The sequence below is a fragment of the Centroberyx gerrardi genome, chromosome 5, assembly GCF_048128805.1.
Source record: "Centroberyx gerrardi isolate f3 chromosome 5, fCenGer3.hap1.cur.20231027, whole genome shotgun sequence".
Taxonomy (NCBI): Eukaryota; Metazoa; Chordata; class Actinopteri; order Beryciformes; family Berycidae; genus Centroberyx; species Centroberyx gerrardi.
The window spans coordinates 13,050,915-13,071,915 of NC_136001.1; the positions used below are offsets into that span (position 1 = coordinate 13,050,915).

General features: G+C 41.8%; 1 protein-coding gene across 1 annotated transcript; it reads right to left on the reverse strand.

Annotated features, from left to right (window-relative positions):
- Positions 1-81: 81 nt before the first annotated feature.
- On the reverse strand, positions 82-19,844 carry smarcd1 (SWI/SNF related BAF chromatin remodeling complex subunit D1). The gene is made up of 13 exons (XM_071903829.2): positions 19,654-19,844; positions 10,463-10,638; positions 10,058-10,100; positions 9,502-9,624; positions 8,298-8,420; positions 7,797-7,913; positions 7,112-7,213; positions 6,593-6,754; positions 6,112-6,209; positions 5,432-5,567; positions 3,481-3,603; positions 1,945-2,046; positions 82-1,743 (listed from the first exon to the last, which is right to left on the reverse strand). The coding sequence occupies exons 1-13, from the start codon at positions 19,837-19,839 to the stop codon at positions 1,690-1,692; spliced, it is 1,545 nt and encodes a 514-aa protein (XP_071759930.1). The 5' UTR covers positions 19,840-19,844; the 3' UTR covers positions 82-1,689.
- Between the last annotated feature and the right edge of the window lie 1,157 nt (positions 19,845-21,001).

The window sequence follows — 21,001 nt, forward strand, 5'->3', positions numbered from 1 at the left end:
AGTACCAAAGACACACTGTAAGCACAGACAGAAATATTACAGACAGAAACTCTCACACAGAAATAACTTTTAGATATCCTTTATTATAACATAAGATTAGAACATACAGAAAAATAGGTTTGGTCCATGAAAAAGTCTGCAGATCCAAATACTATAATAGTCCCCCCAGTGTTTTCTTTTAAACCCTAGTGGTTCCCAAGATCATTTTTAGTCATCTACAAACCCCCCCCCCCCCCCCCCCCCCCAACCCAAAAACCACATTAGTGTATTCTTGAAAATCATGATATGAATGCACCCAGCATTTGCAGCCAGGGCATCTATCTTTAGCTTTAATAGGGAAACATCCATCAAACTAAAAGCTAACAGGTCTTCAACCGGAGTATGAAAAAGCTGAGATTCTTTAAATATGCTAGGTCACATCAGCGACCAACGCACCAAGCTTGTTCAAGTGTATATGGCTTCTCTGCACATAATTAAGATACACAAACCTAAAAAGCAGATGATTCAACCCGACCCCGCTTACAGAGTACATTAGTGCCGACTGCATTTTGCCCTCCGGAGCACTGGTTCATCAGATGTGACTGCTACCGCTGCGTTGTGGAGAGCTAAATCACTGGGCTCCCAAGAGTGAGGGCCGATCAATATAAATATTGGTTCAACTATCTGAGCATAGACAAAGAGTTAAGAGAATGTTCTGCCAGGAAAACAGATACAACTTTACTTCACATCCATCTTCAGGTTTTTTTCTGCTCAGTATTTACAAAACTATATAGACTAGAGGTACTCATACTAGCTACTTCCTTGGTATTCTGTACTAGCTAACAAGACAAGTATTGATATAATTCATTTTTTTTAAAAACAAATAGGATCATTAACAAAAAACCAAATACCCATGAAAAACTTCATACTGAATGGCACCCTAAACAATACAAAACTGCTTCGTCACAACAGTGTATATTCTGCCATGGTCAAGCTCTGAAACTTGGCTGATTTTCTGGAACAAGGGGCTGTGGCACAAACCGTCAAAATAAACCAATGAGAATTTATGACAAAGTGGCATGCTGACAGCCACAGCAGTGTAGCATGATTGATTACAAACACACTCACCATCAATATCAAACTGCATGGGCAAGTATTTGGAGGCCAGAAATGGGAACGTAAAATGTAAATTTACTTTCCAAAAGGGGAAACAAAGACCCATGGCAGAATCAACACATTCCAGCTGATTTAAGGTATTTTTTGTTCTGGGGACAAAATACATTAAAAGTTGCCTGGTGCAACTGCCCACTATTTTTCATAGGTGTACAATCTGTACTTTTTGTGTGGGTCTGGGGCACAATCTACCAAAATGAAAGGAATGCTTTCAGGTAAGGCTTAGACAATCAAGAGAAAATCCATCGTGCTCCAGGAGCTCTTGTGTGACAAAAAAAAAGAAAGAAAAAGAAAATCATAACAAAGAGGAAGTAGCAACCAAACGGCAATACACGTTGAGCTGCAGCTGCAGGGTGAAGATAAAAAATTGACATCCTATATAACAGTAAAGCCATCTAGTATCTATGTCTTTCTAGGTTTGTCAAAAAATCTGGGGGTATTCACTTGAACATCCCACACACACACGCACACACTAGTCGTCTCCAAAAAGCACAGCACGTCTCTTCATTTGCCTGGCGCCTGCTGCGAACGAATTCTTTAGGTATTCCTGATGCCAAGAGCCTGCTCCAGCTCCTGTCGCCTCTGCTGGACCTGGAAGCCATTTTCATATGGAGAGATGGAGGTTTAATCATCAGAGATAACACCGTGATAGAAACTGGGAAGGATTAATTGCGGATATGATAAAATAAGGTTTGTCCACTGAAATGCCTGAGAGGCAAGCCATACACATTGCAGATGATAAGGTGGTAAGAGACCTAAAGTACAGGAAGAAATGCAGGAGAGACAGATTACCTTGGAGTAGAAGTAGCGACAGACCGCCTCCTGGGCCCAAGGCTGGAAATAGAACTCTGCCCTTCGCTCTTCTTCTGGGTTTCCGACCACATCTGTCATGGTCTGATAATGGAGAGAGAAGACATAATTAGACATTCACTACTACAAAGCGGCATCTTGACTGATCCCGCAGCTGAGAAATCAAGAGCGTACCCTTATCCTAGTAAGATAAGTAACGTGTAGCGAAGTGGTTGAATCCAGACATCGACAGCGGCGGCGACAAGCGCATTGTCATAACAGCATACTTGTCGATAAGGTCGACAAGGCCGTTAAGTGCGAGAGCAGCCAGTGGGCTTTTGGAGTGAATTCATTCATCTTCTTGCAGCGTCGCTACAAGTCCTGTTTGTTGTTGGATCCCACTTGAACAAACACTGCAGGTGGATGGCAGCTGGTCAAGGGACGCTGCTGCCAACGCAGACAGAGGAGGGCAAGCCTGCTTTCAGGAAGACATGCTGGGGCTAAATGCTTCATGTTTTGACTTTCCTGCGCTATGCCCAAGTGAACATGACCATGAGCAGTCTTGTATTTGGAGGGGGGGTGGGGGGTTGGGGTGCTTACGTAATGCAGTCCACTCTTCCCACTGGAAAACCCTGGATTCCAACCCATGTCACCATGACCCAGCATGCCCTGGGCGGACTAAACAATATTAACCTCAAACACTGATTCAAGGCATTTCTAAACCTGAAAAGAATGACTCGGGCTCAGAAATGCCATGGTTATGCTTGTCATGTTGATGTGACTTTTGAGGTCTGATTCTAAAAGATCCAATTTTATGGAGATCACATTGCTGTGTGTCATGCACTTGGCCTGAAAATGGCTGTTATGCATGTCATGTGGCTGTATTTACTTAGATCTGTGTCCGTATTACGCATTTTGCTGGAAAAAATTCTATCCCCAGATACTCTTACTACTATATATCATCAATCTGTGTGATTTTGCCTCCTCCACCTGCCTTGTCTACTTTAGTTAGTGATTTCCTACATTTCCCAGCATGCCCTTTGACAACACCAAGAATACTGGCTTGGACTTGTTGCATTCAGCTGGGTTTTACGTGTAAGTAAAGAGAGTAATAATGATAGTGAAGTAGCAGCTAGACAGTTTCTAGTTGAAAAAAGCGAGTCGCGCCCCTTACTCAAAACACGACCTGTGTTACGGCTGCACTGCATTCTGGTCTATTGATGGTACTCTCGGTGGAAAAGTTGGTATCTCTTCCTCTTCTACTATGGATTTGCCCCTGTATGATTGCTGAACGTCAGTGCAGAATGGTGAGTCTAGAAAGAAGCCCTCGCTCTTTGATTTTGAGGGACTGACACCAAAACCTTTTAGAAAGCTGAAAACTCTTCTTCTATTGAACTCCATTGTAGTGACGTCGCATCATCTACGTTTGGCCAGTTATCCGCGGGAATAAGAAAAATACATATGTTATAGAGTTATAGAGAAGTGGAAGCAACATGGGATCAAGAGTGAAATGATGAAATGAATGACTGGCAGCCTCACCTTGAGGTCTCTGCACTGTGACTGCAGCCAGTCATTGATAAAGCCCTGAGGATCTCTGGCGAAGCTCAGCATGAACTCTCTCTGGGTCTTCAGCTGGTTGATGGTCTCAATGGTTTCATGGATCTGAGGAGAATCAAACAGATAAGAACCATCAATTGAAGGGAATGTCATGGGGTATTAATTTAATAATTATTACTTGAATGTGATTAATGAGTTATTCATTGAATCCAAGTTCAAGTTTGTTTACTGCTTGAACTCGAACTTGATTCATTGAATTTAATTTATTACATGAGAGAGGACAGAAATCAGCCTGGTCTTAAGTAGGCTCTTTAATCTTGGCTGGAACCAGTGACCATGCTTTCTAGGTTAGGTGAATAATCTTCCTTGTTTATTCCTTCCTTATTTTGTGGACAGGGGCGGCCTTAAATGAATAGTATAATTTATATAAAACAGCTATGTAGCATTCCTCACTGGTCTTATGAACGTTTAGCAAATCACAACAAGACGGAGACGAACTGAGACTGCAGATTAAGGATAGATTTTCTTTCCGATAAACAATCAAAAGAGCAACAGTGTGATAATTACACCAGTTTCACAGAATAAACATCTCGATGGACATGAGTTATTAAGACAAGAAAAGAGTTACATAACTGCAGTAATGAAAATCACATGGCCAAGCTGGCTGAATGGCTGGTTGTTAGACTTCATTACCAGCTCAATCACTGATGGGTCTCCAATATTTACTCTGGGCTATTGGTTATAATAGATGCGTGTCTGTCTGTCCTGTCTCAAAGTCTCAGGCTTACAAGGATCTGCTGGCATCTGTGCATGCAAGTTTGCCTAGCTAAGACAAAAAAGGATGACTCTTGAGTGCCAACACACACCGTAACTGCAGTGAAAAATAAGAGAAGCTGTGCAACAAGATATCTGATATCAAGCGGGCAGGAACAGGGTGTATATCGGCAAGTCTCACTCAACCCAAAATAAAACAACAAAAACGCTGGCGCCTATAAACTATAAACAAGCCCTCTCAATTTACATTGGTGACTTGTCTCAGAACAGAGACTACACAGCGGGTCAGGGGAACGGCTCCGTGTCTTATCGATGTGATTACAGCCAAGGTAATGGCTGCTAGTGGGAGGTCAAGAAGACCCGGCTGAGCTCGAAATTGGCTAGCTAAAAGGCAATGATACACAAGAATCTGAGCGAATAGATATGTCCGAAATTGCCCTCAGCAGGTTGGCAAAATGGGAAAAAAAAAAATCAGCATGGCAGACTCTAAGGAACAAGTGTATGATGGAGAAACTGCCTATTCACATTACGTCAAAATGGAGTATGTGTAACATTGTTACAGAAAATAGAAGTTGTCATCACATAGCAGAGTGACAACTACTCTTTAGCACAAATCTATTTAATAGGAAAATAACTCAAAGTGCTACTTCTAACCACTTGACAAAAACTATATTTCCTCTATGTCCAGGCGTGGTGTCTATTGAACTTATTCACACGGCGGCCATTTTGAACACTCTGGGTGGGAAACTTTACCTTGTTATAGTTGTGTTATGTAATTTGATACCCAATAGGTCTATGTGAAGTCCTCACTTATGAGGTAACGCTAGTTTTATAAATATGTCAATCTTCTGGGAAGAGTTTCCCATCCTCTCAAAACGGCTGCCGTGTGAATTAGGTCAATTACAAAGCACTTACTCCACATTAGGAAGCACACCAGGAATGTGACAGGGACAACACAAAAAAGAGCAAAAAAATAATGCAGGAAGCAGGAAACACAACTCCCGCTGTGGAAACACAACTCCCTTTCATTACACAGGCAAGTGTCTAAAAACAAATTAAATCCTGAGGGAAAAACAAAGTCATTACATCCACAATAAATACAGCCAGTCAGTAAGAACTGTACAAAGCCAGTGAGTGACTGTTGGGACAGGGTCTGTACCTTGTTGTCCAGGCCTGCTATTTCCTGCTGACTGGCTGTGGAGAGCAGGAAGGAGTTCATCTGAGTCTTCAGGGTGTCGTCCACCTCCACGTCAATGTCATAGCAGGCAGTCTTCTTTTGGTCATTAGGGTCCACACTGTAAAAATAAAATCCCAACAATATTTCATTTCAGGAAGTTTTGGTAATATGTGGTCACATCACATAAGTGGCAGATGGTGAAATAAAAATCGGGACCGGGTCGAGGATGGAGGATGTATAGGCGTTTGACATTGACATTTACAGATACTGTTCTATCACACTCACATTCTACAAGCATTTAGCCAACTAATTCAACAGTGTAATAAGCTTCAATTCCTAGCTCGCCAACATTAAAAGCAACCAATAATAAAGAGTTCACGGGTCAGAGACAGTGTCCTTACAATATTCCTGTGTGCATAGAATGATTATGTAAAAAGAAATGAAAGGAAAATTAATAAAAAATAAGAGCTCCTAAGACAGGCAGAAAGGATTTTTTTATTACACTTTTCTGAATGCCCCAGGTCTCGCTGTGGCTATCTAGAACCAAACTACATCCAATCCAATAAAACTGATTTTTATGCACCTGAACGATTGCTGCAAACCATAACTTTTAAATTCCAAGACTTCCCTGGGTCTTCCACCACTGGTCTTAATCAAGTTACCTGATCACATGGTTGATGATGATGGGCTCTGGGGGCATCAGGAGAGCATGCAAGCGCTGCGGGATCTCAGAGAACTTCATACGCTGGGTCTCAAAGATCTACAAAACAAAGCCATCGCTCGGTTATTATGTGGACAACACAATGACCAAAGAAAAATTTAGATGCACATGAGAGATATGACCCCTCGTCTGTGTTATCACAGTCTGATATGATCGACTGACTGGCTGGTTGGCTGCAAGAATAAATACGTAATGCTGAGTGTTAAGTTTAGAGGTCTAGTCTCTCCTTCCCACACTCCAAACCACTGTTGTAGTTATAACGTAGTCATCACTGGCTATCTGCAACTCACCAGCAATGATGTTAGCTAACATAGTGACTGGCTCATGCCACCGTACTTCGATATCAAAATACTAATCCTCTATGCAAAATGTTGGGGTTGGAAGGTTTGGCAAATGTTATGTGACAAAAGGACTCTGTGCACCTGCTGCAGGTATTTGTCACAGTTGATGAACTCGCGCTCGTGGGGGTCCTGGAGCTTGTGGGTCTTGACGTACTGCCACAGTGCCTGAATGATGACAGGCCTGGTCTGGGTGTGGATTCCCAGCATACGAGCCAGCCGGGGGTCCAGCTTGAACTGAGGAGGCTGTTATGGACAGAGCCAGAGAATGATAGAGATGGAGGGGGGTTGTGGGAGAGAGAGGGAGAGCAGTGAGGCAAAGAAAAGAGGGATTAGGTTGTGATACAGCCTTCTAAGCTGGAAAATGTCTCAATAGTGCAAATTTAGCAAGGCCTAAAGCATAGTATTTGAACATTCTGGTGCCACACAAGGGTTTGGTTTGACTTTAACGACCGAAGCAGGGCGAGTTTGCTGCTGGAGGATGATTTTGATGCCACTGGTGGATGATTTTAAAATTTTCAGCTTCTCCACTAATCAAGCCAAGGAAGACTCAAGGGCAACAGCACCACAGAGCCTACTGACAGGTAAACCCTGGGCTTTTACCTGGTAGTCCAGCATGAGCAGGACGGTGCAGCGAACACCCACATCACCTGGCCTCTTCACCTGGAAACCATCAGTCTCCTGGGTGGTGGCAGTCCTATGCCACTGAAAGGACATAAAGCATGTTTAATAACTGGTATATCATTTATTGATCAGTCTATAGTCTGATATACTTCAACTATCCGGGACAAAAATTAAAATGTCACCGCAGCAACACACACTTGAGACACAATGCATAAAGTGACACTAAAATAAAGCTTTGCCCCCTCCTACACCCTTGTACAATCAGCTGACCTATTAACATATGACTAACAATTCTGTGCCCCTGTCCCCAAATACAAATCAAAATTTGGCACAGTAACCAATAAACTGAACATTTACAAAACCCAAACTCTAATAAAGAATTCTAAAATGGAATAAGCAAGTGTACTAAATTATACAACAAAAAAAGAAATCTAATAAACAATTGGAATCATAGTAATGATGTGATTCAAAGTATAAGAGAGTAAATGGTTGTAAGGTATAAAAAAATCTTAACACGGATTCTTCTACTCACAAAAATTCAAACAAATCCATAAGACAAGATTAAACTTTAATGGTCCCGAATGGGGAAAATCGGGTAATTACCTATATCTATAAATACATTAAAAAAACAAATAAAAATGATACTTAGTGAGCATCATCTTACTTCCACAAGGTGATTATCAGGACCATACAGGTCCTTGTCCAACTCAATCACCAGGGACTTGAAGAAAGAGGAGAACTTTCTCTTCTGTTTGGTGGCTTCATACTTGGACACAGCCGTCTGGAACGGAAACCATTGTTACTGTTTTGTCATGTTATCAGAAGGATGAACGCAAGCAAGTTTGGATAAAGCAGGGTTTAAAAATCAAATCCGATGATAGTGTATTTTCTTAGGTCAAAAGGAAAAAAGAAAATAGACATAAGATGCAATGTTTCCCACAGGCTCTTTGGGTATTTGTAGTGGTGGAAGAATAGGGCGGGCGAAACACACATACTAGTCAGCAGCCAAACAGACCGTACACACAAGTGCTGTTAATATATTTCAGTTTGGGAACTGAAATAGTGGAGTGCCTATCTCATATTGCCTTGGGCCGCCACAAATAAATATGCAGGGGAAACACTGTCAGGAAATGAATCCAGAAAATACTCCAATTATAAAGCTTACATCTTCCAGCAGACGCCCCTCCACACGTAGCTCCCATGATGCAACTGTGCCTTCTCCATCCTCAGCATCTGGCTTCGCAGGGTTGAAAGTGTTGGATATGAAGATGCGGAGCTTTCTCTTTTGCTAAAAAGCAATCAGTCAAAAGAAACTTTAGATTTGTGTGTTATCTGTCATTCAAGTAAGACCTGAGATCTACATTGATGATCAGCCCAGGTGGATTAATTAGTTTTCTAAACACTAATGCTCAGTAAAATACCCAAGACTGCCGCTCTGTTTCAATCCATAAAGAAATTTCCACCCAGGTCAAACACCAGATAACACTGGCTGGTGGTCCTGTGTAGCTCAATGCAGGGTTAGACCAATATATCGGTTTGTCGACGCACTGGGCCGATAATCGCCTTTAATTAAGTATCGAATATCAGCCAGCCATGTCATTCACCTCCAATATGATGGAGGTTCCTCCTGACCACAGCGACATACAAACCAGCAATAAAAGCAAATTTTCTTCTAATTTTATGTATTCACATAATGAAAAACAATGTTTTTTAGAAATTAATTCTGCATTTAAAGCCCTAATCCCATCCCATTTCCCTGCTATTGAATACGTGGGATGGGTCACCCGGCCTTAAAGAGCTGCTAACCCTCAAAGAATTTCGTTAGTCTGAGTTTCAATGGAGAGTTTTAGTGACAGGTGATGGTCTAAATGCTGTTTCAGAGGCTGTCCCACCCTGCCAATAATAAAATTCTGTCAGGAAACACTGAATACTAGTAATTTTTTGGAACAAAAATGGTCAAATTTAATGGTTATTGGAAGCTTCAATACAAAAAATATTGGTATCAGTATCGACAAATTTTCTGTCCGCACGTACCTAGCAATCCGTCTACAAGCCTACCTATCTGCAAGAGCCAATTTCACACCGAGCTGTGGGCAATGCGTGCAAGGACTGTGGGAAATGTAGGTCTTTAGTATGCACGAGTATGCTTTAAGTACGAAAGGCAAATGACTGCGGATGTAAAGGCCTTAAGGCACTTTGGATTACAAAGCCCCCACCTAATGACATTACTCTTAAATGGCCAGATGTAGGGAGCAAGGAGAAACCTCAACAGCACTATGAATTTAATTTCAGATCTGTGATCAGGAGTGATAGAGGAAGCACAGGAGTGAATAGTTTAATGGAATGCTATGCTCTCTGCAGTGGCTTACCTTAATGGGCCTCTTGAGGGCCTCCTGGATGTCCAGCCTCTTGCGCATGATGGTCTGGTCCAGCTTCCTCTCGAAGGCAAGCAGATCCATGTAAGCCTGAGACTCTGGGACCAGTTCTCTGATCTGGGACAGAACACAGATACCAGTCATCAGGACAACTGAGAAAACCCCCTTTGCTGCACTCATCATGCAATACGTAGTATTCTTACATTTTAGGCATTAAGTGGACATGGCAACATCCAGTGAGTGTAACAGCAGAGTAAGCTGAAACTCCTACACCCCCAAAATTACAAGCAAATAACAAGTGTAAGGACTAGGGCTATAGTGACAGACAATATTCCTGTGACAACAGAATGATCATGTAAGAGGGAAGTTTTAAATTAAAAGTTGATGAGATATCGGTGTACCCTTAACCCTACCAGCTTGTACAAACTGGTCTTTAAAAACGATCTTTACAGTGAAGGAAAAAAACAAATCCACTTGCGAATGTAATCTCCAACACAATCAAGGCCAGCATTAATGGATTTCAGTGGACTGCAATTTGATTAACACTTACCCTCTGAGGTAGAATTTTATCAGCCATCTTCTTCTTCTTTGTGCTGCAAAAACAAATTATTAAAAAAAGAAGGTGAGTTTGAGTGTGTGAGTCAGAGCAGCTCTATGCGTCTTACAAAAAGGAAAAGGAGGCAATTACACTCATCAGTCTCTAGATTACCCTCTGCTATGCTTATGTGTTTATACACACACACACAAATGAATAGCAGTATTGCATTTCACAATAAGTCAGTCGCCATCGCAAACAGCATACCAATTTTGGTTCTTTACCCACTGGAATCCCACTACGCTCCCATTACAGTTGATTGTTGTAAAAAAATGCGCTGAATTATGGTTGAGTGTCAGATATTTATCTTCGATTCAAGGTTAAACGGCACTTAAAAGCTTCTACCAGGTGAGAACTTACTGCTGGTTGCGGTTCTGCTGCTGGACCTGCTGGATCTGCTGGGGGGCAGGCCTCTTGCGAGACGGGTCCATCACGCCGGGCATCCCAGGACGGGACACAGGACTGTTGCCATACCCCGGGGGGCCCATGGCGGGGCCCTGCGGGGTCATACGGCTGGAGGGAGGCATGCCGGGTCTCTGGATAGGAGGAGGAAAAAGGATGGATATTGAGTTTCTCTTTAACTTTTATTAAAAAAACAAGTTTTCTGGGCGTTCGTGTTCCGTTTCACAGCCCTTTTGTCATATCCGTTCACATGTAGCAGGGCTCCAGACTGCGACCAAAATTTTGAGAGTGTGCGAGTTAAAATTTCATGTGGTCGCATTCGTGCGAGTGCATGATGATCATTAGGCTGTTTTGGTGCCCCTCCGGCACGGGTACTGCGTTAGCCATTGTGGTTGAAAGTAGTACTTCTTCTTCTTCACTGGCTCAGTCGGTCTCTCCCTACCTGCACTCTCCCTGCCTGCACTTTCATCATCAGTGCGCGTGTACGGGGGTGGGGTGGGGGGTGGGGGGGTGCGCACTGGAACGGAGATCAGTATGGATGTATGGACTATTAGGCTGCGTTCACACATAGCGTTTTTTGATGTGGAAAAAGCGCTGCCTGTGAGGAGAAATAAGAAGCGGATCACGGCAACGTCACCTGACGTTAGCTGAGCAGCTGCTAGCTCACTAACCAGCTGGTTCACTTCTAGCAGACAGAACAGTGTTGTGCAACAAGCAAAGGCTTACCAGATATTTCCAATACATGTCCAGTATAATCCATACTGCCTTTAAGATCGCTGTTGCAAGGAAATTCACTTATTACAACGTCCAATTTCTCCACCGGCACTTTCACTTTCTCCATATTTGTTGTTGCTATGGCAAATGGCCAGCGTCTCTGTGATTGCAATTGGTTGGCTGGAAAAAGCGGTTCACGTCACCCGGCGCTTTTCTGAAAAGTTGAACATTTCTCAACTTTTGAAAGCGCTCTGCTCTGATGAAAAAAACGCCGGCTGCAGCGCTTTTCGGGAGCGGCCGCCTTTTGTGCGCCTTGCAGCCGCTTCCCATTACTTTTAATGAGAGAAGGGCGCTGGCGGTTGGGGAAAAAACGCTGTGTGTGAACTAAGGGTGTCACGATTCTCCAAATCCACGATTTGACTTTCGATTTTAAGGTCATGATTTGATTCGATTTAAACATTTTTTTTTCAGCACTGACGGCTATGCCATTGTTAGACTATCGAGTCTTGACTTGTAAAGATCAACAGATCATTGGTTTAATGCCTGTCATTTACATTTTTAAATTCTTCTTTAAAAAGATGGTATCAAGTGTGATATAACTGCCATATATATTTTTTTGGAATGTACCACACTAAGGCCATATGGTCAAATTTTTTTGACCATAGTTTTTCCATTTAAAAAAACACAACTTTCCCTTTAATTTGGTACCAAATACATGGCAAGGCGATTCAGGGCATCTCCTTACTGAAGTGTCATTCACAGTATGACAACAAAACAGATCTTTCCTGTCTTGGCTAACTATAAGCTTTCAAAATCCATACAAAACCTCCAGCGCTTCAGCCCACAGTAATAAGATCAGACAGTGATAGTCGCCAAACAAATATGGAAAAAGTCGCCAAACTTATATGGATAAAAGTCGCTGCAACCCGGCCAGTCCTCCTACCGACTCTTCGGCGCATTGCCTCCCGGAAAACAGCGTCCGTCTCGGCGGTGAGCCAGGTAGGTCCCGTTGTTTAGTGAAGGTGATCTTGTGTCTTGTTTTATCGAGCAAGAACAAGCGATTTCAATCAAAAGACTTCAACTCACAATGTCTTCGTAACTTTCCACTACATACTTGGGTCAGGTTCTGTCTCACAGCACAATCTGACAGCTTCCAGAAGGTTTTACAAGCGTGACGCTTAGCCGGCGAAGCCATTTTTACCGGTGGAGGACGACTAAACCCGGGGAAAATCAAACATCTCAGTGTCACCACAGATATATTTTCCGGTTCCGGTACATCGATGACAACTTGAAGTATATATAAAACAAAGCTGATAACTTGATTTTCAGTTTTTGGTACATTTTAAATTATTTAAAAATGACGGGCGCTCTTGGGCGCTATAGTGAAATATAGAACGGGCACTCTCTAGCAGCTACGCTGTGTCGTCATTGAAATTATTATTATTTTTCTTCAGACGACACGTGCAAGTAGGCAGGGGTGGAGAGAAAACAAATACTGGGAGAATCGCGAACCTGCTTGTGATTTCGAAGGTCGAAATCAAACGCTCATTTCGATCGATTTTCGATTTAGAATCGAAATCGTGACACCCCTAGTATGAACGCAGCCTTATTGTGGAGTTTTAACCGGCTGGCTTGATGCATTAGGGACAGAGGGACTGCGGTAAGTCAAAACAAACACACACAATCTATACATTTATATCATATTGCCGTTTATTTCCACGCACATGCGCGAGCTCTGTCCACCTGACAGCCCTCTGTTCTGTCGGCGGAAAGAGAGACACAGAAGCATGAAGGATTCGACGTGTCGGTCGCCGCTTCCCGGAGGTTCCCGGGGGCACGGTGGCGTATGAGAAATACGAAGATTTATGAAGAAAAAGAAAAGAAAAAAAAGGGTGCGACCAAATCATGTGCTGGTGCGACCAACTGAGAAAGTTGGTAGCACCAGTGCTACCAGTGGAAAAGTTAGTCTGGAGCCCTGTGTAGGAGCAGGGGGGCTGGAGGCATTCAGCCCTCAAGTCTGGAGCGCAACTGGCAGATAAGGACTGTCATGGACTCTTCAATTAGGGACACCAGTGATAGTTGATCACTTACATTATACACTTTACAGTGTTTTCTGTGGAAGTTCTAGTTGTGGGTGGTGAGGGTAAATTTAATTCTGAGACCCAGGTTTGCTCCTGGTCCCATTCCAGGTCAGTTCCAGTAGGTGTTGCAGTTCTCTACAGGCTCTAATTTGGATATTTATATCATTATATATTGACAATTGTACTGTAATAGTGCTTGTAATTTTTGGGCAGGCAATGAGGCCAGGGGATGAGGGGGGGCAATTGCTTAGTTGCCTTAGCAACTAAGCAATTGCCAACCCCTCTTGACAATCATGATTCAGTAAAAGGAATCTGTGTGGAAACAATTGTGGAGGAAAAAGCTCTAAACGCTAAAAGCTCAGAGCGCCTCCATTCCAGTAAAGCAAATTCCTTTTCCAAGGTGAATGTGTGCGACAAGAGCATTCAGAAGGGTTTTGAGGACAACAGCAAATTGAACTCCATCATCCTTTCTTTTTCACGATTCATTAAGGGTGCGGCCAAATGTAATGGTTATGTTTGCTTTAATGAGAAGTAACACATGGAGAAAAATACGCAGTGAAAGGTGTCAGTTTGGAAAAAGGGATCATAAAATAAAAAGTTACCAATACATTGCCTAATACAAGTAATATGAGACAAACTACTACTCGGAAAACTGAAGGCTACACTGAATGCATGGCCACTGAAATAAACAAAACCTATTTTCGCCGACTACGATCCTTATATGCAGAAAAAAAAATGGCGCACTGCTGATCATTCAGCTACACACAAGAGCTCGGTGCTGTTTGCATTAAAAAACTCTGACACAAATAGTGCATTTTATTATCAAATCCAACCATCGTGTCATTTGAGGTATATCTACAGTTTGCATGCCAACTCGTACAACAACAGGTAGCAACAATTTGCATGTCGGCTCCTTCAAACAAATAACACACAACAACCACCAGTGCCAACTCACCAAGCCATGCGCTAGGAACTCAAAGAGACGACTTCGCGTATCTGACTGCATGAGTGTGGATGAGAACAGCTGATAAATGACAAATCACTGATCTCAGTTTTCCTTCAGCGCAGTCAGTCCTGTGGTTGTGAAGCTCTCTAATGTGAGAAGCAACTTTAGGCAAAACGCTCTCTCTTTCCACAGCCTCAGGTGGAGGGTGGGAGGGAGGAAGAGTGACAGAGAAATGGACTTGCCAACAATAAAGGCTAGATGCACTCTGCCTTTTCCATGCAGAAGCCTCCAGTTGTTCAGACACACACACACACACACACACCACTTTACCTTGTAAGCCCAGATAGATAGCTTACAGAGTCCCTAATACATAAAGTTAAGTTTTCCTACATTTATTTAGGTATGTGATCAAGGATGTTTAATGAAGACTGTCAAAATTTTATTTTTTGGAGCGAGTAGATTCAAACGTCTTCTCATGAGTAGCTGCATATTTGCTCCAGAAAAATACATCACCACTGTACTTGGTCTTCTCCAGACTCTGCCAAAAAGACAACCAGCTGCTGCCCTCTGGTTTCCTATTTCACCGTCTTCTCCTTTTGTATATGTCCACATAATAAAACACAGCACCTTTATCCCCATTGTGCTATAGTTATCAAAAGCTTAATCTTTTTCACTGTCCTTCAACCCCAGAAACTTCAATAAACTTCTAATAGAATTCAGCCGCACCTTTTAGCGAACAAATTGATGAACTTTATCTCATCTCTAGTGTGTAAGACTGAAGAATAAGATCTCTGACACTATTGGTGAGCCAGAGGGAACTGTGTTACCCGTGTTTTTATTTACACTGTATACAGCGGACTGCAGGCATAGTCATGGGTCCTGCCATTTGCAAAAAAAAATCTGAAAACTCTGCCCTCGTCTGCTCTATATCTAATGGCAATGACCTGGCTTATAAAAAGAGAGGTTCAGGGTGTTGTTAGTTGGTGCGATCCACAGGTGGAGATTGTCCTGGGTGTTTATTTGGATAATAAACTGAAAGAACACCAATGCCCATTCCACGTTATTTTTCCTCATAGGTCATTTAATGTGAGTAGGAAACTTTTAAATGGCTTTTATCAGAACATTTTGGCAAGTCTCCACTATTATGCTGTGGTTTGCTGGGGGGGGGAACATCATAGCCGATGACAGAAATAGGATCAACAAACTGATCAAAAAAGTTGGCTTCCATAATTGGCTTGAGTCCAGATTCCTTAGGGGCATCATAGAAATGAGAACCAGAAATAAATTGCGGACTATACTGCAATATGATGACCAACCTCTTCATGGAATTTTCAGTGGTCTTTGAAGTAGGGCTGAAACGATTCCTCGAGAAACTCGAGTAACTCGATTACTAAAAATCATCGATGCAAATTCTTTGCATCGAAGCTTCGTTTAATCCATATAACTATATACACACTCAGTGTTTCGCACGGATGATTATTACTGTTGCACAACGCGCTGGAGAAAGAGAGAGAAAATAGCGAGGGGCGAAGAGAAGAGACAGGCCAAAGAAAACGACAGAAAGTGTCCAAAGTTTCGGATCCAGTGTTGCCAACTTGGCGACTTTGTCGCTAGACTTAGCGACTTTTCAGACCCCCCTGGCGACTTTATTTCTCAAAAGCGACTAGCGACAAATCTGCCGACTTTTTCTGACCATGGGAAGCAATGTTAATGTGTTGAATCCCAAAGCATTTGGCAATAAATTGGTTCGGCTGATGCTGGTTTTCTCTACTTGCTTGTCTAATCCAGAGAGGTCTGACGGTCACAGCGCTTCCCACACAGCGTAGCTCCCTCCCTCCACTGAGAGCAGGGACTGTAGGATAGGGTCCACTTGTAATTTCTACCAGCGTACGCCGAAACTGGCCCGGGTGGGCGGAGTCAGCACTTAATATTAAAACGGGATGAGATGAAGGCTAGTAAAGAATGCACGTTAATTATGGCTATATGTAATGGCTAGTTAAGAACGTAAATCAATATGGTGGCTAGTTATGATGTCCCTAAGTTAGCTAAGTTTTGCTCAAGAAAATAACCACAGAAAATAAAATGCTGCAGTCAATTTGTGAAAGCCTGAGCTTCATTCATGTTATTATTATGATAGTCACACACACACACACACACACACACACACACACACACACACACACACACACACACACACACACACACCTACTCCCCTCACAGTGATGCATAAAATACCCCAGAAAGCAAAATATCAGGTGGTGTAAGTAGCAATTGGAGCCTAAAATGCACCAGTCCAATACAGCAGGTATATTCAGTTTAGTTTGATTGCAGTGAGTAGGGTCAGCAGGTGTAGGGCAACCCTTCAACATAGCAAATAAATGTACATTAGCCAGTCTTATGAACTTTTATGATATTTAGGCCTAGTAATAAATATCAATAATAATTATTATTTCACCTCGTTTTCAGTAAACCACAGTGTCGTATGGACAGCTTCGTGCGGACAGCTTTTCTCTTTTGTATATTTACTATTGCTCTTTAATAAAGCAAAAGTATTTCTTATCCGATTACTCGATTAATCGATGGAATAATCGGTAGAATACTCGATTACTAAAATAATCGATAGCTGCAGCCCTACTTTGAAGCAGTTTCAGTGATCAGCCGAATTGTTCCAGCGAACAATTTAAAAGGTCTTTTGTTCCTGCAGCTGTCAAGCTTTTTTTAAATGATCTGATGTAGTTGTTATGGGTCTTACGGGAAATTTATGCTTCTGTCAAACCTACGGTGTAGCTCGCAGAGGCTGCCGATGCAAAACCGCAAGAACTGTGATTGGCCCGCTTCGTATTTCCTCCTACCTGTATCCGGTTGAGGTCCGCCGATAGTGAAGACAATGGAGCAGATTCAAGCGAGACTAGCTGAGGAGGTTTGCAAATATATTCATTTGTACGACTCCTCATCTCCCGAATTATGAAGACCACCAGATGTCACTGCCGTTAGAGATGAACAATTAATTGGAAAAAAAAAAATCTAAATCGTAATATGAACTTCTGCAATTTCCAAATAGCAGAGGCTGCAACCAATTGCTTAAGAGAAGGGTGTCCAAAATAGGATTTGTAAACAAGGTGTTTTAGAGCTCCAGGTAATCTTTGGTCCATGAATCAAGTACAATATTGGTGAAAACCTTTCATCATACTCAAACTCAGTAAATCCTGCACACTGACATCTATGTTTTTTGTTTTTTTTAACAAAATCACTTTTCTTTGAACAATTTTAAAGTTCTAAAAAAATGTATGACAAGAAAATCAGATGATGATATGAATCGCAGTTTAAATCGCAATTGTAACATTCTGTCATTCGCAATTTGATTTTTTGTCAATATCGTTCAGCACTAACTGTCGTCTAGCATTTCGGTGGTCTACGTGCACATTCAGTGACGCAGAGCCATAAATGCTCACTCCTATGCCGTAGCTACAGTGGCAATTTGACGCAGAAGTATAATTTGTTCTTTGGGAGAACAGAATACCTCAATGATGTATGGGCGATGAGTTTTTGACTTACCACAAATCTTATGAGGTTGATATCCTTTATTACTGTACTGATGTGATGTGATTACATTAATTTAGTGCATCAGCTTTGTGCTCTATTCCTCCATACTTAATCATTGGAGTACAATGATTGTCTTTACTGTACATGTCATTATTATTATTATTATTATTATTGTGTTATTGGATGTATGGTGGCTAACTGAGTTTCCCTCTCAGGGGATTAATAAAGGTTAGCATTCAATCAATGACAATTATATATATATATATATATATATATATAAAAAATGCTACCACACACACACAACATGTTAATGACAATACATTTTAACACAACATAGGGGTTATTAACATATCTTGTGTTGAAAAATCACTCAAGTATGTTGTCCCAACGAAGACACAGATGAGTTAAAATTAATTTGAATAAGATTCCTTCATTTTTAAAGAATCTTGTGTTAAAGATCTCTGAAAAGTATTTTCAATGCGCAAACCCACACAAAACAAGATAGAAAACTATTAAGGTTGAAAAATGAACTGAATAGTGCAGCGTGGGCAGAAAAGAGATTCCATCATCTAGTACTCTTTACAGTTACACCTACATCAGTACAACCTTTGTTTCCAGAGTACAATTGGAGTTCTCCAGCATTCAGTAGTATTCAGAGTATGAGGCTTCCTTGATTATATTGTAGATTATATTGAAAGCCTGCTTGACTCTTGTATGTGTGAAAGCACTCAAGGACACTGGAGAAAAAGGATGGAACATCCTTTCAGAGAAATGTTTCTAAGAATGCCAGTAGCTAAGAAGCAAGGACTTCAAGTGCTATGTATGGACTGATGAAAACTGAATCAACGTTTTAGTACCATCAATTTCACTGCATCAGTACTTCTTGCAAAGACAAGATAAATGTAAGGCAAAGATGTGGCAGTCTTAGTATCATATTTAAGAGTAACAGAGTAACAGTTACAGTTTTGTCAAGTGAAGAGGTTGATAGTAATATAAAAGCTCTACTCAACAGGGATTTTAATGTTTAGTTGAGCTATGCTAATAGTTCTCAAAGTGGAATTAGTTTGAAGCCCTAATAATTTCATCTACTTAAAAATGAGGAGCATTATATTAAAAAAGCCATCCTCATATAGGGGTCACTGGTCTTAACAGCTTACATGTTCCATAGTATGTCCTCCCACTAAAAGTGTGAAAGCTCTACACAAAATTTCTATATTGTGTCCAATTTTGTTGGGTGGTATCTTCACTGGGTACTTCAAATAGTATGCCAGCCAGACAACTCTGACAAACAGGCAAAAACTTTAACAAAAGCAGATACTGGCGTTGCCTCTCAGCTGGCGTGCAATAAGAAGCAGTTCATTATCCAGCCAGGGCGCAGTCTATCCATTAGGGAGGACAAGGCACGCTAGTCCATGTAGCATCTAACTTTACTATGTTGCTGCCGTGCACGAAAACATTTACTCTGTCTAGGAAAATACATACAAGCTCTCTTCACAACTCTATTTGTAACTATTCAAAGTCCTATAACGTTATTTCAGCCAAATAACTGAGCGAATAGCAAGTTAGCGAAGCTAGCAGGCTAAGCTAATTGGCTACCGTAACTAACTAATGTTAGCCGGCGGGAGGGTTAGCCAATTCAAACCACGAAGAAACTCTGATCGTCAAACAAACTGACTGGTTAGCGAGGCCAAACTAAGCATTTCAGAAAAGTAGCCATTATTTTCGCAGGGCCAATAGCTAGTATAGGATGTGGCCCGCGTCGGCAACGTTAGTTAACTTAGCCCCCTCTGACAAAGCAACGGTAACAGGCTTTGTTCTTGCGGGCAGGCTAACGCGTCAGCAGCAAAGATGGAGTGATGTCTTACCGGGTATCCAGGCCCGGGCATCGGGGAGCGGTACATGTGATTCTGCGCGGCCGAAGAGGGCCCCATCCTTCCAGAAGGAGTCCCAGGGCCCATGCCTGGTCCTCCACCCGGTACCGGGGGTCCAGGTCCCATTCCTCCGCCACCACCTCCCGTCGGTGCAGACTGAAAACCACCTCTGGCCGCCATCTCCTCTGAATGTCGCCGCCGGTGGAAGCACAGAACTATCGCGAGAACGAGAACAGAGCACAGGATGACTCGTGCCTGGCTGATGCAGTAACGACCCCTGCTGTATGATTTTGACACTACAACGAAGCTGGCCGTTGAATGAGGATACTTAGCAGGAATTTAGTATCATTAGTTGTCAGAAAACTAAACTTGTTAACTAAAATTACTCAGAAAAAGTAGTTCAAGCTATTATGTAAGAAACTTTATGTGCAATGTCATATGATAGTATAGGCCTAATACAAATCGCATGACTGCAAAATACCACTCATTAGGATGGTAGCAAAAAATGTACTTCATTTGAAACAGTGCAAGGAATGTTCACTGTTTGTTATGCCCACAGCTTCCTGCCGGAAAAAAGAGTCCGGATATACAGTAAAAGCAAACCAAACAGCCATATCTGGGTTTGTCACAGGAATGCAAAGAATGTTAACTTTCTTTATGTAAAGTCCATCACTCATTTACATTTACGTTTCCACTCTGTCTGCCAGAGACTACAGTCTGGACTTAAACCCAAACCAAACAACAAAGTTTGGGTTCTTTACAATAAAAAGTGGAAGGAATGTTAGCTTTCTACCCATGTAAATGTGAAATACAATAAATAAAAGGGTCTCTGAAATATCTAACTTGTATAACCGTGACAATTAGGAGTAGCCTAAATAAAGAAATACATGAAAAAATACTTGTCCCCTCTTTTATTTTAGAACCTAAATAGATGGTAGTTGCTCAAAATGACAAAACCTCTAAAAACAAATTGAAAACAAATTTCAGTTAAAAGAAATGTGAATTTAGCTGAACTTAGAGCTGTTGTTAGTTTAATTACATGTAGTGAAACTAGGCTGCCCATCTCTGTCTCAGTGGATTTTGAATAGATCTCCAGATTATTTTTTGGTGCCAAAGTAAATATTCATGGGCGAACCTGAACGCCATGTCCTTCCACCTTCAGTCAGAGACTGCTGGGTTTATCACAATTAGATATTATGTTTTTGTCCAATTGTGAGATCTGTATTAAGATCTTTTTTATTAGCCTACAGCATGTCTGGGCTGATAAATTAGTGAATCAGCTCATTCTTTACGTATTAGGTCATTTAAATTACAATTGCAGCACCAGCATGACTCATTGGGG